The sequence below is a fragment of the Myotis lucifugus genome, unplaced genomic scaffold, assembly GCF_000147115.1.
Source record: "Myotis lucifugus unplaced genomic scaffold, Myoluc2.0 scaffold_556, whole genome shotgun sequence".
NCBI lineage: Eukaryota > Metazoa > Chordata > Mammalia > Chiroptera > Vespertilionidae > Myotis > Myotis lucifugus.
Genome location: NW_005871604.1, coordinates 228669 through 242111, shown reverse-complemented (window position 1 = coordinate 242111; position 13443 = coordinate 228669). Strand labels below are relative to the sequence as shown.

The following is a 13443-nucleotide window of genomic DNA, read 5'->3' as shown; positions in this document are numbered from 1 at the left end:
CCCACTGAGTCTCCCACCACCACAGGCCACTGGCGACTACATGGGCGTGGCTCTGCGTAACCAGAAGGTGCACTGGGTATACCGCCTGGGGGGCGCAGGCCCCGCGACCCTCAGCATCGACGAGAACATTGGGGAGGAATTTGCAGCCATCAGCCTTGAGAGGTGGGAGGCCTGCCCCGCGCTCCCCCGGCCCCTGGCAGGCTGCACGTCTGCTCCAACCCCTTCGCTCTGCCCTCAGGACCCTACAGTTTGGCCACATGTCTGTCACTGTGGAGAAACAGATGAGCCACGAGACCAAGGGCGACACAGTGGCCCCTGGGGCCGAGGGGCTACTCAGCCTGCACCCTGACGACTTCGTCTTCTATGTGGGGGGCTACCCCAGCAACTTCACGGTGAGCCTGGCAGGGCCTGCCCCTCGGCCACCCCTCTGCACTCTTGTCCCAGCGAGTCCTGCTGGGCTTCTGGCTTCAGTGGGTCTGCGCAGCCTGAGCCCCTCCTCTGGGGCCTGCCTTGGGCGGGGAGGCGCCCTGACCAGGTGCTGTGCCCGCAGCCCCCGGAGCCTCTCCGCTTCCCCCGCTACCGGGGCTGCATTGAGATGGGCACGCTCAACGAGGCGGTGGTCAGTCTCTACAACTTCGAGAAGACCTTCCAGCTCAACACAGCTGTGGATAAGCCTTGTGCACGGTATGTGCGGCCTGGGCCCGCCCTTCTCCCTCCTCGGCCCACTCCCCACTGACTGTGACCTCTGACCTGCAGCACCAAGTCGACTGGAGACCCATGGCTCACAGACGGCTCCTACCTGGAGGGCTCTGGCTTTGCCCGCATCAGAGTGGAGAGTCAGATCAGCAACACCAAGCGCTTCGAGCAGGAGCTGCGGCTGGTGTCCTACAGTGGGATCATCTTCTTCCTGCAGCACCAGGCGAGCCCGCCCCCCCCCCACCCTCACTCACCTCCACTCACCCACCCCTGGGCCTGCCTCGCTCTGGCCCCGCCCCCGCCTGCTGGGCCCGCCCCATGCTGACCCACCCGCCCCACAGGGCCAGTTCCTGTGCCTGGCCGTGCTGGAAGGCCGCCTCGTGCTGCTCTATGACTTTGGTGAGGGCCTGCAGGAGGCCAAACCGACGCAGCCCCCTCCGCCCCTGACCATGGCCAGCAAGGCGGTAAGGCTAAAGCGGGAAGGATCGGCAGGGCGAGGCGGGGTTGGGCTGGCAGCAGGAACACCGCAGGTGCTGAGGATCCCCCCGACCTGCCATCAGATCCAGGTGTTCCTGTTGGGGGCCGGCCGCAAGCGCGTGCTGGTGCGCGTGGAGAGGGCCAGTGTGTTCAGTGTGGAGCAGGAGAATGTACTGGAGCTGGCCAACGCCTACTACTTGGGGGGTGTGCCTCCGGACCAGCTGCCCCCGAGGTGAGCACACACAGGGCAGGCAGGGGTCCCCCGCTGTCTCAGCCACGTCCAGCCCCCCTTCTCTCCCCAAGGCCAGTGCCCCAATACTTGTTTGCCCGACAGCCTGCGCCAGCTCTTCCCATCCGGAGGCTCCGTGCGTGGCTGCATCAAGGGCATCAAAGCTCTGGGCAAGTATGTGGATCTCAAGCGGCTGAACACCACGGGCATCAGTGCCGGCTGCACCGCGGACTTGCTGGTGAGCCCCCACCCGCTCCAGCCAGCAGCCCCCTCTCCAGCAGGCTTGCTGGGGCCCTCACACTCCACTCCCTGTAGGTGGGACGGGCCATGACATTCCATGGCCATGGCTTCCTGCCCCTGGAGCTCCCAGATGTGGCCCCCCTCACCAGCAGCGTCTACTCCGGCTTCGGCTTCCGCAGCACCCAGGACAGCGGTCTGCTGTACCACAGAGCGTCCCCGGTGTGTCCACCCAGTCTTGGTCTGACCGCCTGCTGCTCCCCAAGCCTGACCTAGCCCTCCCTCCCCGAGTCTCACCTCTGCCCAGCCCTCCCTGAAACTAACTGCAGCAGAGTGGGGGGCCCATGTGGCTGGAGGAAGTCTGGGCCCCTGGCTTGGTCCGCTGACCTGACCTCTGTCCCCAGGTTGGGCCATGTGAGGTGTCCCTGCAGCAGGGCCACGTGACACTCCGGTTTGTGACGACCGAGGTGAAGACGCCAGGGGGCTTTGCTGATGGTTCCCCCCATTATGTCGCTTTCTATAGCAACACCACAGGGTGAGCCGGGGACAGGGTGGGGCGGCAGCGGAGCCGGGGTCTTGGGTGCAGCTGCTGCAGGTGTGCGGACAGGGTGGCGAAACACTGCTCTCCTCACAGGGTCTGGCTCTACGTGGACGACCAGCTTCAGCAGATGAAGCCCCACCAGGGGCCGCCCCCCAGGCCCCAGCCACAGCCACAGCCTGAGGGGCCCCATCGGCTCCTCCTGGGAGGCTTGGGGGCGTCCAACACCATCCGTAACTTCAGCGGCTGCATCACCAACGTGTTTGTCCAACGGTGCGCTGAGCGGTGTCGGGGGCTGTGCTGACCCCACCTGCTCGGGTGCCTCCAGCTGCTGACTGCCCCCGCTGTCCTCACAGGCTCATGGGGCCCCAGCGTGTGCTCGACCTGCAGCAGAACGTGGGCGGTATCAACGTGAGCTCAGGGTGTGCCCCAGCAGCCCCTGGCACCCAGGCACCAGTGCAGGCACCTCGAGGACTACAGGCCACAGTGGCTCAGAAGGTGGGCACCACAGGCATTGGGGGAGAGACAAGGGCAGGGGGTAAGGGTAAAGGGCAGGAGGCAGGTGGAGCTAGGGGTGGGCAGAAGATGGCCCTTCAGCACCCCCGCATCCCCATCTGACCCCACAGGTCTCCCGGCACACCCGGCAGCCCACCCAGGACTCCGCCTGCACGCCTCCTCGGCCCCTTGGGACCGTCCACGGCACCTACCAGTTTGGAGGTCCCCTGTCCAGTTATCTGGAGTTCACAGCCGTCCTGGCACCCTTTGAGAACTGGTAAGACCGGGCCAGGTGGGGGCGGGGGTGAGGGCTGCCCAGGCTGACACCGCCTGGCTGCTGGCTTCCAGGGCCCACTTCTCCATGGTGGTCCGCCCTCGCACCCGAAGAGGACTCCTGCTCCTCGCCGTGCCCCTGGCGGCGGGCAGCCCCTCCCTGGCGCTCTTCCTGAGCCACAGATACTTTGTGGCTCAGACACAAGGCCCAGGGCCCGAGCTCCGCGTCCTGAGTCACCAGCGTTCAAAAGCTGACCAGTGGCACAAGGTGAGGGACTGAAGAGAGGGGATGTGGGCGGGGCCCTGGGGGCTCCCGCCTGATGTGCCTCTTCCCACCGCCAGGTGTCTGTGCGATGGGCGAGGACTCGGGTCCAGCTGCAGGTGGACGGAGTCTGGACTCAGAGCCAGGAGCAGCCTGGCCAGGAGCCTGGCCAGCAGCATCAGGGGGCAGAAGGCCCCCAGCCCTACACGCTCTTTGTGGGGGGTCTTCCTGTCCACGGCCCCAAGCTCCCAGTGAGAACTGCCTCTCCCCCGCATCCCCTGCCCGGTCCGAGCCCAGCCCACCCTCCTCAGCACCCCCTGAACCTGACCCCATGTCCACCCACCTGTGCCCCCACAGATGTTTATCAGCAGCTCCTGGTTCAGCGGTTGTGTGAGGAGACTGATGGTGGACGGGCAGCCCCTGAGTACCCCCAACCGAATGGTGGGGGTCACACCCTGCTTGTCAGAACCCCTGGAGATGGGTCTGTTCTTTGCCGGCAGTAGGGGAGCCATCACTCTAGGTCTGTCTGCTGTCCCCCACTCCCTGCATGTGCCCTGGGCTGTGGGGTTGAGGGAGCCATGGCCAGGCCCTCGTCCCCTCACAGGCCCTCCCCGCAGACACCCTGGGGACCACCCTTCCTGACGTGAGCCTGAGGCTGGAGGTGCGGCCCCAGACAGCCACAGGCCTCATCTTCCACCTGGGCCAGTTCCAGGTGCCCCCCTACCTAGAGCTGCAGGTGCTGGAGAAGCAGGTAAGTCGGGGTGGGGGGTGGTCCATGGCCAAAGGGCAGAATTGGGGTTGGCAGGGCCCTCCTGATGCCCAGCCCCCACCCAGGTCCTGCTGTGGGCAGACGATGGTGCTGGCAAGTTCTCCGCATCGGTGACACTCTCCAAGGAGCTGTGTGACGGGCAGTGGCACCAACTGGCAGGTGAGCTGGGCCCCCTGTCCCACGACCAGAGATATTCCTGACATCCCGCAGCCCTGCTTCTGCAGAGCAGAGAGACTGGGAGGGACTCGGGAGGACGAAGCTGCAGAGGCCAAACTCCAGGTGGGCCCTCCCGCTCTGCGGCTGCCGAGAGGCCCTCGCAGTCCAGCCACAAGGAGCCTGTGTCCCACAGTGACCAAAAGCAGGACCGCCCTCCGGCTGGAGGTGGACTCCCAGAGCAACCAGACCCTGGGTCCCATGCTGCGGGCCTCAGACAGCACCCCAGTGCCTCTGCACTTGGGGGGCCTGCCCGGTGAGTGTGACCTCAGCCTAGGTGGGGGAGCTGCCCCTCGGGGACCAGGCACCAGGGTCACCTGCTCTCACTCCACCCTCCGTGGTGGGAATCTGCTCCAACCTGTCTCCCTTCCTCTTCCCCTGCACCCCAGGACCCTCGGACACACAGGCTGGGCACCCCACCCCCACACACCCTTGGCCTCCATTCTACCAAGGCTGTATGAGGAATCTGATGGTGAACCGGGCCTTTGTCACCTTGCCGCGCTCTGCGGGTGTCCAGGGCGCGGTGGGGGCCAGTGGCTGCCCGGCCACATAGGAGGACCTTCAGGGTGCCTGCTGTCCTAACAGCTTGCTGACACCACCACCCTCCGCCAGTCTCCTAGATGAAGTTTGTATAAACTTACCTAGACTTGAGTCTACAGGAAATGGTTTAAGTTATGTCTGACGTTTTAAATGAAACTTTAAAATACAATAAAATGGGTTTTTTTGTATCGTTTATAATTGTGAGATTTTCCTTCCATCAATTTAATTGAGAAATCTGTAAATCACTGGTCCCTTCTCTTGAAACAAAAATTAAAAAGGAGCTTATGTAACTGAGTGTCAACTTTTTTTTTAACACCTGTTTTCTCATTCTTTATTGTTTAAAGTATTACATGTCTCCTTTCCCCCACTGACCTCTCCCCGTGGTTCCCACCCCCCGCACATGCCCTATGAGTGTTGACTTTTAAATGTAGAAAGAGGGACAGCACGGGACAGGTGGGGAGAGCCTGGTGGGGGGGGCTCATGGCCCACCTCTCCAAAGTCACAATACCCAACACCGCGGACCAAGGGACAGCTTGTCACAGGGACGGGGCACAGAAACACCAGAGTTGGCAGATAAAAGAAAAAACTTTTATTTATTAGCAAGTTAGAACAGAGGTGTGAGGGTGTGCGACGGCCCACAAACACACTGCTCGTCCACACAGCCAGGAGCCCCGCCCGTAAAAGACAGCAAATAACTTAATCTAAGCTCATGTCCTCCTCTTCGTCCTTCTTGTCCTTCCCATCGCCCTCCTTCTGCTCCGATCTGGCACTGTTCTGCATCGCTTTGGCAAAAGCTTCCACATCTACAACGCATTGAAAAGCCTGAGGCCAACTTCCTGGGCCTTGGGGACAGCCAGCCCTATGTTGTGCAAACAAGGAGGCTTGTGCCTTTAACCACAGGACGCCAAGTCCTGCCATAGCAGCAGGCGGAGGAGCAATACTTACCACCCTTGTTGGCGGCCTCCACGGCCTCTGCAGGCAGGCCAAACTGGCACATGAGGGGGCCCAGCTGCCCTGAGGCCAAGGCCGCACTGAACATGCCCAGGGCCTGCAAAGAAGAGCCAGACGTCTCTGAGCAAGCACGGGGCGGGGCCACGGGCAGCAGGCCAGGGACTCTTGGCGATGGGCGCCGAGGTCAAGACAGGCAGCTGGGCCGCGGCATTACCTGCTGGAACTGGGGGGAAGTCAGTGTGTTCTGGATCTCCTCTGCGGTCTGTGGCAGCGACTCCCCAGAGGGCAGGTAGGGTAGCAGGCGCTCCTGGACGTCCGCGTTGGCGAGGATAGGTGCCATGATCTCGGGCGTCAAGACACTGGCCAGGTCAACTAGGACGCAAGCACACGGCCATGAGGGCTGAGGCCGGCCCAGGTGCCCATTCGCAGGGCTGCGACGAACTAGGCTGTGCTCTGCTGGGTGCGGTGTGACGAGAGGAGATGAGGGAGCAACGGCAGCGCATGTGTAGGACGGCAGCTCGGCCCAGGGACACGCTTGGCTGTGCCTGGGGAAGCCAGTGGGCAGGGGGCAGCGGGCACCTTCACCCCTGGAACCGAGGCGCGTTACCTTGCTGGCTGCCTCCTGGCCCGGCCGGCACGTTCATAGTGGCTAGAATGTTCTGGAGGTCGCTCAGCTGGATGGGCTGGGTTGGGCTGGCTGCCGTGCTGGTTCCATTACCTGGATTGGGCGTGGGACTCGGGCTGGTCACCGAGGCAGCTGCTGGAGCAGAAGGGGCTGGGGTGGCTCGGGCAGAAGAGGCGGTGGAGGACGGGGTCACCGCTGCTGACTGGCTCCGGGAGCTGGGAAGAGCAGGGCAGGTGGAGCCGCCAGGCGCCCACATAGGTACCCTCACCACGTTGGTCCTGCCCCAAAGGCCCTGCACCGGGAAGAACCTGGGCTATGAAAGGACCCTCCCAGAAGCCCACTTTGTCCTGCATCTCCTCTGTCCAGTCTTCTTTTTTTTCAAAAGCCACTCAGAAGGCATTCTCTCCCTCTGACTCTTCCATTAGGAAGAGAAGAACGATCATCAGTGGCTAATGGCAGCTGCAGAAGCAAGCCAAGAGGCGGCTTCCCGCTCAGGAGAGAACGCTACGCCTCCTCATGGTTTCGGGTGCTCTACACGTTCAGAGAAACTTCTCCAGTAACAAACTATAGGAGTGAGCCCTGAAAGCACAGTCTTGTGCCCAGTCCTCTTGAAGAAGGGCACTCACTCCTGGTGGCACTCAAGGGTGCAGCAGGGGCAGGGGCAAGGCTCACCTGGATGAGGAGCTGCTCGCCGGAGGCCCTCCACTCCCCAGTAAGCTGGCCAGGCCTGGCCCAGTCAGGGCCCCCAGCCCACCTACGAGGAGCAAGGAGACGCACGCTCAGATGTCACTCACCTGGAGCGCCCGCCTCGCCCACCAAAGCAGCAGAAATGCCCCGCACGGAAGTCAAGGGACAAGCAGGGGGAGGTGTGGACCCTGTGAGCGGGTGGTGCCTGCTCAGATCAGTGTTCTGGAAGCCAATTCCTAAGTCAATGCCTCTGTTCCGTTCATTACGCTTGGGGTCAAGGTAATAGCAGCGCAAATCCAGCAGAGAAGTGCATCCTAGCTGTCTGTGAGACACACCCACCCAAACCCCGAAGGTGGCAGCAGGCCCCTCCTCAGCCGGCCAGGCTCCCCTGAGCCACACAGCGGGTCCTCACTGGGGGCCCTGGAAGGCCTTGCCCACTCGGCTCCCGCTCAAACCAGAAGGCGCACAGGCCTCCCCCAGAGAAGGCAACGCAGGGAACACATAGACACCACTCAGCCAAATAGGAGCTTAAAGGAAACGGACTCCAAGGCAAAAGCAACCACAAGCTGAAGGTTGTCCGAATTAAAACAAAGGCCCCGGGGCCAGAGGGCGTTACCCAGTCCTCCGAGGCCGGCGGGTCCGATGAGCTGCATGAGCTGGCTGTGGCTCATGTTCCCCAGCAGGCTCTGCAGGCCGCCCTCGCCTGGAAGACAGAGGTGCTCAGGTCAGGGCCCGCCTGCGCCCGCCCGCAGTGCCTCGGGAAGGTGCTCTCGGAAGGGCTCATACTGCTGGCGCCTCCAGGCGAGGAGGAGCTAAGCCCGACAGCCCCCAGGACTGCCCCTCCATGAGTGCTGCATGAAATGAGTCGGTGGGTGAGTCTCTGACATTGTTCTCGCCTATGAGGATGGGAGTGGGGACCTGGGAAGGGTTTCTACCTGGGACTCCTCACTTGCACTTAAAACAGCTGGTCTGGGCCACGGCCAGGGACTCAGTGGCTAGAGCCCACCCCACGAGGCCAAGATGGCGAGTGTGATCCCTGGTCAAGGCACATGAGGACCCACCAGTGAGCGCACAAGAGCAGCAGCAAGCAATGCTTCTCTCCCCTTCCCCCGCTCTCTCAAATCAGTTTTAAAAAACCACAAATGGTCTGCATCATCAAGGGCCATCTGACACCTCCTGGGACCTCTGAGCACACCCGGGGGGAGGGGAGCATTACCGCCCAGTGCAGACAGCTCATGGCCTCCACTCCCGCTTGCCCCCAGTGCTCCGGGCATCGGTGGGTTGTTCAGATACTCGTTGACTTTCCGGCAATGCTCCTCGTCCTGGTCCGTCTTAGGCTCCTGTGGGAGGACAGGACAACAGCCGCAGCTGAGCAGCCCACCCACCACAGACCAGACTTACAGATGAGGGACCTAGGCTCAGACAGATGAAGCCACTGTCCACGTTCCCATGGCACCAGGGAGAAAACCCAGCAGTCCCATACGACGGACGTGCCTGTTACAGACAAAAGCACTAAGAACGCGAGTCGTGCCAGGGCAGGTCCCGGCCTGCAGGCCTGAGGCTTCCTTCGAGCATAGACAGCCCCAGGCCCTTCCTTCAACACATGCACTCGATGCAATGACCTCTGCCACGGCACTGCCCACACACCACACCCGGCCCAGGCCCCTCGGGGTCAACAGGGCCCCACAATGAGCCCTCCCTGGGTGTGATGGGGTCATCGGGCATGCTACCCTGTCAGTGCCCAGAACTGCAGGACAAAGCGCCCAGATGGATCTGTCCACAGTCACTGGGCATGTGCTTGTGTGGGGACAGGCGCGCAGGAGGAGAGATGTCAAATGGGCAAAACTGGTAAAACAGCTAGTGTGAGGCGAACCTCTGACAAGATTTCTTGGCAAAACTGGAGAAACAAGCTCTGCCCCAGCGGCTGCAAACCTCAGCCCCGTCTGAGTCTGCAAATGAAGTTGGATTGGAGCCGGGCTGCGCGCCCAGGCATGCTCTCCCGGTCCCGGCCACTTCCCCGGGGCTTCGGCACAAGTGAGCAGCTGGGCCCCCCAAGAGGAAACCCTTTCCCACCGGCTCTCCACGTCCAGACTCTGGGGGGGAACATGTTGACACCTGTCAAAACTGCACACGTGTGCCCACTGTACCAGCAAGCCATTCCTCCATTTTAGCACACACATTATCCTCACACACGCAGTAACCGGCACAAGGCGACTGTCACGGCACTGCCTCGAGCAGAAGCAACCAAGACATGGCAACAGCTTGACTTGGCGGAGGACGGCCTACAGCCGTGGGCACGCGTGCGTGCTGACCCCAGGACTCCAGAGCACTCCATTAGGGGAGCGGCAGGGCTCAGAGAGCTCGGAGAGAACACTGCATTGGAGACTATACACCGTCATCCTGGCTTCTGCCCTGGGGTCCTCGTGACCCTTGAGGGGGCACTGGGGACAAGCAAACCACAGGCTAAGTGCCCATCAAGGCCCTGAGATGGAGCCTAGCCTGGAGTCACCCATCTGCTGCCAAAGCATTCCACCCCTTGAAAGGCACTCAGGGCCACACAGGGGACTCCAGGCTCCGCGGCAGCATGTTGGTCAGCCCCAGCTGGTTGTGGAAGCCAATTCTACCATCTGGCGAGCAGGTTTCTAACCTAGCTCTAAGACGAGGAGGAAAGAAAACATACAAACAAAACCTACACACCTGCATCCAGAAGAAGAGCCGTTTGGACCCTGCCTTGAACTTGAGCACGTAGACCCTCCCGCTGGGGCACTGCGGCACGCGCTTGAACTCACAGTCGTCAGGGAAGATGATCAAGTCCTGCAGAGCCACAGGAGGGGAGAGTCATGGTCCCGTGACACATCAAGCCCCCGAGCCTCCCAGGAACACATGCTGGGCTGTGTCTCAGCGTGTAGGGTGGGGAGGAGGGCGCAAGGCCAAGACCACCCTCCTCACCAGCAGGGTCTCTCGGGGCGGATAAGCCAGGGTCAGAGGCACCCAGGAAGGAGAAGCGCTTGCGGGCCAGGCGCAGGCCTGGTGCTGAACAGGGAACGCGGGCTCGTGAAGGATTTTTTAATAGAAACATCGTGGGAGCATTCCTAGATGAGTCAAAAAGCCAACTCTGACCTGCCCTTGAACCTAACACAGAACAATTTAGTCTGAAGGACAAAGAACACTAAGTAGAATGACCACTGGAGGGAGCTGTCTGGTGGGCTGGAGTAAAGGCCAGGACTTTTACATGGCTTCGCCCACTCTAGTACCTAATCTTCAAAGTTTAAAGTATATAGAGTGACGCCCGGCTGGTGTGGCTCAGTGGCTGAGCATCGACCTATGAACCTGGAGGTTACAGTTTGATTCCTGGTCAGAGCACACGCCTGGGTTGAGGGCTCGATCCCCAGTGTGGGGTGTGCAGGAGGCAGTCGATCCATGATTCTCTCTCATCATTCGTGTATCTCTCTCTCTTTTCCTCTGAAATCCATAAAAATGTAATAAGTAAATAAAGCATATACAGTGACGGGAGAAACCTATGTCATCAGTGGGACTGGGAAGACCGATAAGCACATCAAAACAGCTCATGGGCAGCCAAACAGCAACGCCACACACCCCACCCACGGCCTCACGGTGATGCTGCCACCGCCAGTGGCCGCCCAGAGGGCAGAGACTCACGTCTTCCACGTTCCCAGACGTCCTGTCTTTCCAGCAGAAGTGAATGAGGGAGTCATCCGTCTGCTGAATGTACACGAGCCCTTTTCTTTTGTCTGGGGTGACAGTTGTTCCTTTTAACGACATTTTTCCTGCCCGAAACTCCACCAGATACTTGTTGGAGGACCCACGGGAGCCTGGCACCAGGCTTGGAAACAGCGCGCCTGAAGTCGCCATCCTGAAAGAGGGCCAGCAGTCACCACTCAAATGCCGGTCGGCACCGACCCGGTGAACGCGCCCTCGCCAACCCTCCGGGCTCTGCTACGCTGGGCGCCAGGGAGCACCCCAAAGCTCAAAACACGGGGGGGGGGGCAGGCTCGGAGCCTGCGGCACCTGAGCAATGGAGCCAACACCCACGTCTCACGTTTCTCAAAGAAGAAATTGCTCTCGGCACGCTCAGCGCTCGCTGCGCGGCCCACTTTCTGTACCTGCAAACTTGTTCCTTAGTCTGGGACCCCCGCCCCCAAGAATTTAAAAACTTGGACGGGGACACGCTAACATCAGATGGGACGCAAGGCTTTGGCTAACGGCTGATCTCTGTCGGACACGGGTCCGCGGAGCTGCAGGTGTGCTCCCTCCAAACACAGAAAGTCTGCGGGGTGCACGGCCCGCCCCATCCCGCACACCTGGCAGCCCGACGCCCTCGGCTCCGCGCTGGGCGGAGGGGCCGGGGCGGCTCGCAGCAGGGCGGGGCCCCAGGCTGGCCCGAGAGTCCACGCCGCGGTCCCCGACCCCAAAAGTCCTCGCCCCGCGCACGGACCCTCGGGCCCCCCAACCCCCGAGAGCGCCGGACTGCTCACGGACCTCGGCTTCCAGGCCCCCGCGTCCCTCAGCCCCCGAGCCCCTCTACCTCGAACCCCCCGCCCCTCTGGCCTCCGCGGACCCGGCACCCAGCTTGGGGGGTCTCCCGGAGGCGCAGGCCCCGCCCCCAGCCTTCCCCGTAGCCGTCTCCGCCCCGGGTCGCCCACTCAACCTGGCCAACGCGGAGACTCGGCTGAAAGATGTACCGTGCGTGATCGCTCTTCCTCCTCGGCGCCTGCGGGGCCCCGCCGGAAGCTTCCGCTCGCCCCACCTACCCGCCGCTCTCTCCGCCGATTGGACCTTGTCAGAGGCCGGGCCGGCACTGGCCCGCGAGCGATTGGCAAGGGCGGCCGTCCATCACCCCCGCCCCGGCCCGCCCCCACGCCGGCGTCTCCCTTCCGGCGGAAGCGCGGGCCGGCGGCGCGCGGGCCAGAGAGGCCCCTATTGTTGCTGTGTCATAGGGGTGCGGCGGCAGCCCCTGGCGGCAATGCCGGGAACGGCGGGGCGGGCGCGGGCCGGGCAGGGGGAGGTGGACTCCGGGACCGCCCCTGGCGAGGCGGGGTCTCTCAGGGTCACTGTCGGGGCGGGGCGCCAAGACGTAGGGGACGCCGTCACGGGCCCAGCGCAGCGGGTATCTTCGGACGCGGGGCTGGCTTCGGGTCTTCCGGGGAATGACTGAACCGCAGCCCCGGACTCGGTTTGTGGCCCGCATTGCCCGTCGGACCTGGAACTCATGGGGCGCGTGGTCCCGCCCGCGGTGCCCCACCCCCACCCATAACAGTGCTGACAGGTGGTCTCCCCCTTTCTCCCAGGGTCCCCTAGACCCCACCCTGTAAGGGTGCTGACATGCGGCCCCCCCTTCCCATCTGCGCCGGGAGTGTCGGAGGCTCCTGTGCAGGTCAGAATGGGCTTGAGGCGGACAGACCCTCCCAGGAGCGGAGGCCGCCTGCACGGCCTCACACGGCCGGAGCCCTGTGCTCCCACCGGAGCCGCTCCTGCCCCAGAGGAGAGGCCGTCCTGCCCTGCCCGGGGCCACCTCCCGCTGCTTTGTGAACATCAAATGTGTTCTTAGCCTTTTTATGAAAAGCATAAAGGTGAAGGTGTTCTCAGTCACTGTTGTGGTTTTTTAAATTTTTATTATTTCAGAGAGGAAGGGAGAGGGAGAGAGAGATAGAAACATCAATGATGAGAGAGAATCATGGATCGGCTGCCTCCTGCACGCTCCCCACTGGGGTTTGAGCCCACAACCTGAGCATGTGCCCTTGACCAGAACTGAACCCAGGACCCTTCGGTCCCCAGGCCGACGATCCATCCACCGAGCCAAACCGGCCAGGGCTCACTTGTTTTTAAGATGCCCATTCACGGGACTCCTGCAGCACCACAACTTCTGCTCCACTACCCCCGGGCTAGTCACAAAACCCACATGCAGTGTTTATCTAGTGCAGCGGTTCTCAACCTGTGTGTCGCGACCCCTTTGGTGGTCGAACGACCCTTTCACAGGCATCGCCTAAGACCATCCTGCATATCAGATATTTACATTCCGATTCATAACAGTAGCAACATTACAGTTACGAAGTAGCAATGAAAATAATTTTATGGTTGGGTCACAACATGAGGAACTGTATTTAAAGGGCCAGAAGGTTGAGAACCACTGCCTAGTGGCTGGTTTATGTCACTGGGCAGTGTCCTCAGCCAATCCACACTGTAGCAGGTGTCAGGGTTTCCTTTGTACGGCTGAGTAACTCTTCGCTCATCCATTTCCATCCATTGATGGGATCCACATTTCAGCTACTGTGAATAATGCTGGGGACACGGCTGTGCATATCTCTCCGAGACCCTGCTTTCTTTTTTCTTTTTCATCTTTACTGTTGAAAGTATTACATATGTCCCCCTTTCCCCCCATCGACCCCCTCCAGCCCACCCTGGCCCAAGACCCTCACCACCCCACTGTTTG

The 13443-nt window shown here is 61.7% G+C and overlaps 2 protein-coding genes and 1 non-coding gene across 5 annotated transcripts in view; 1 reads left to right on the top strand and 2 right to left on the bottom strand.

Annotated features, from left to right (window-relative positions):
• The window catches only part of LAMA5 (laminin subunit alpha 5), a 44801-nt gene extending 39878 nt beyond the window's left edge, over positions 1–4923 (top strand). Inside the window, exons 61-79 of the mRNA XM_023745583.1 lie at positions 26–162; positions 239–392; positions 551–684; positions 757–919; positions 1038–1160; positions 1257–1405; positions 1508–1640; positions 1718–1861; positions 2044–2174; positions 2274–2450; positions 2534–2675; positions 2804–2949; positions 3021–3213; positions 3288–3458; positions 3565–3727; positions 3825–3958; positions 4042–4135; positions 4326–4445; positions 4579–4923. Of these exons, the coding sequence (XP_023601351.1) occupies positions 26–162; positions 239–392; positions 551–684; positions 757–919; positions 1038–1160; positions 1257–1405; positions 1508–1640; positions 1718–1861; positions 2044–2174; positions 2274–2450; positions 2534–2675; positions 2804–2949; positions 3021–3213; positions 3288–3458; positions 3565–3727; positions 3825–3958; positions 4042–4135; positions 4326–4445; positions 4579–4742 (2772 nt within the window). The 3' untranslated portion in view covers positions 4743–4923. The remainder of the gene's footprint in view (positions 1–25; positions 163–238; positions 393–550; positions 685–756; positions 920–1037; positions 1161–1256; positions 1406–1507; positions 1641–1717; positions 1862–2043; positions 2175–2273; positions 2451–2533; positions 2676–2803; positions 2950–3020; positions 3214–3287; positions 3459–3564; positions 3728–3824; positions 3959–4041; positions 4136–4325; positions 4446–4578) is intronic.
• Positions 4924–5295: 372 nt separating this feature from the next.
• Positions 5296–11784, bottom strand: ADRM1 (adhesion regulating molecule 1). Of its 3 annotated transcripts, none has more exons than XM_006104250.3 (10): positions 11662–11784; positions 10653–10866; positions 9690–9806; positions 8209–8332; positions 7609–7695; positions 6978–7059; positions 6288–6520; positions 5895–6052; positions 5675–5777; positions 5296–5532 (listed from the first exon to the last, which is right to left on the bottom strand). In XM_006104250.3, exons 2-10 carry the CDS (start codon positions 10863–10865, stop codon positions 5426–5428), a joined length of 1224 nt encoding a protein of 407 aa, XP_006104312.1. In that variant the 5' UTR covers position 10866; positions 11662–11784; the 3' UTR covers positions 5296–5425. The 3 variants fall into 3 exon arrangements, with proteins under 3 accessions (XP_006104312.1, XP_006104313.1, XP_014302119.1); XM_006104251.3 differs by having other exon boundaries at positions 6399–6520; XM_014446633.2 differs by having other exon boundaries at positions 11696–11769.
• On the bottom strand, positions 6690–6900 carry LOC111823562. Its single transcript, XR_002826609.1, has one exon. It is a non-coding gene; the product is annotated as a small nucleolar RNA U3 (small nucleolar RNA).
• Positions 11785–13443: the final 1659 nt, after the last annotated feature.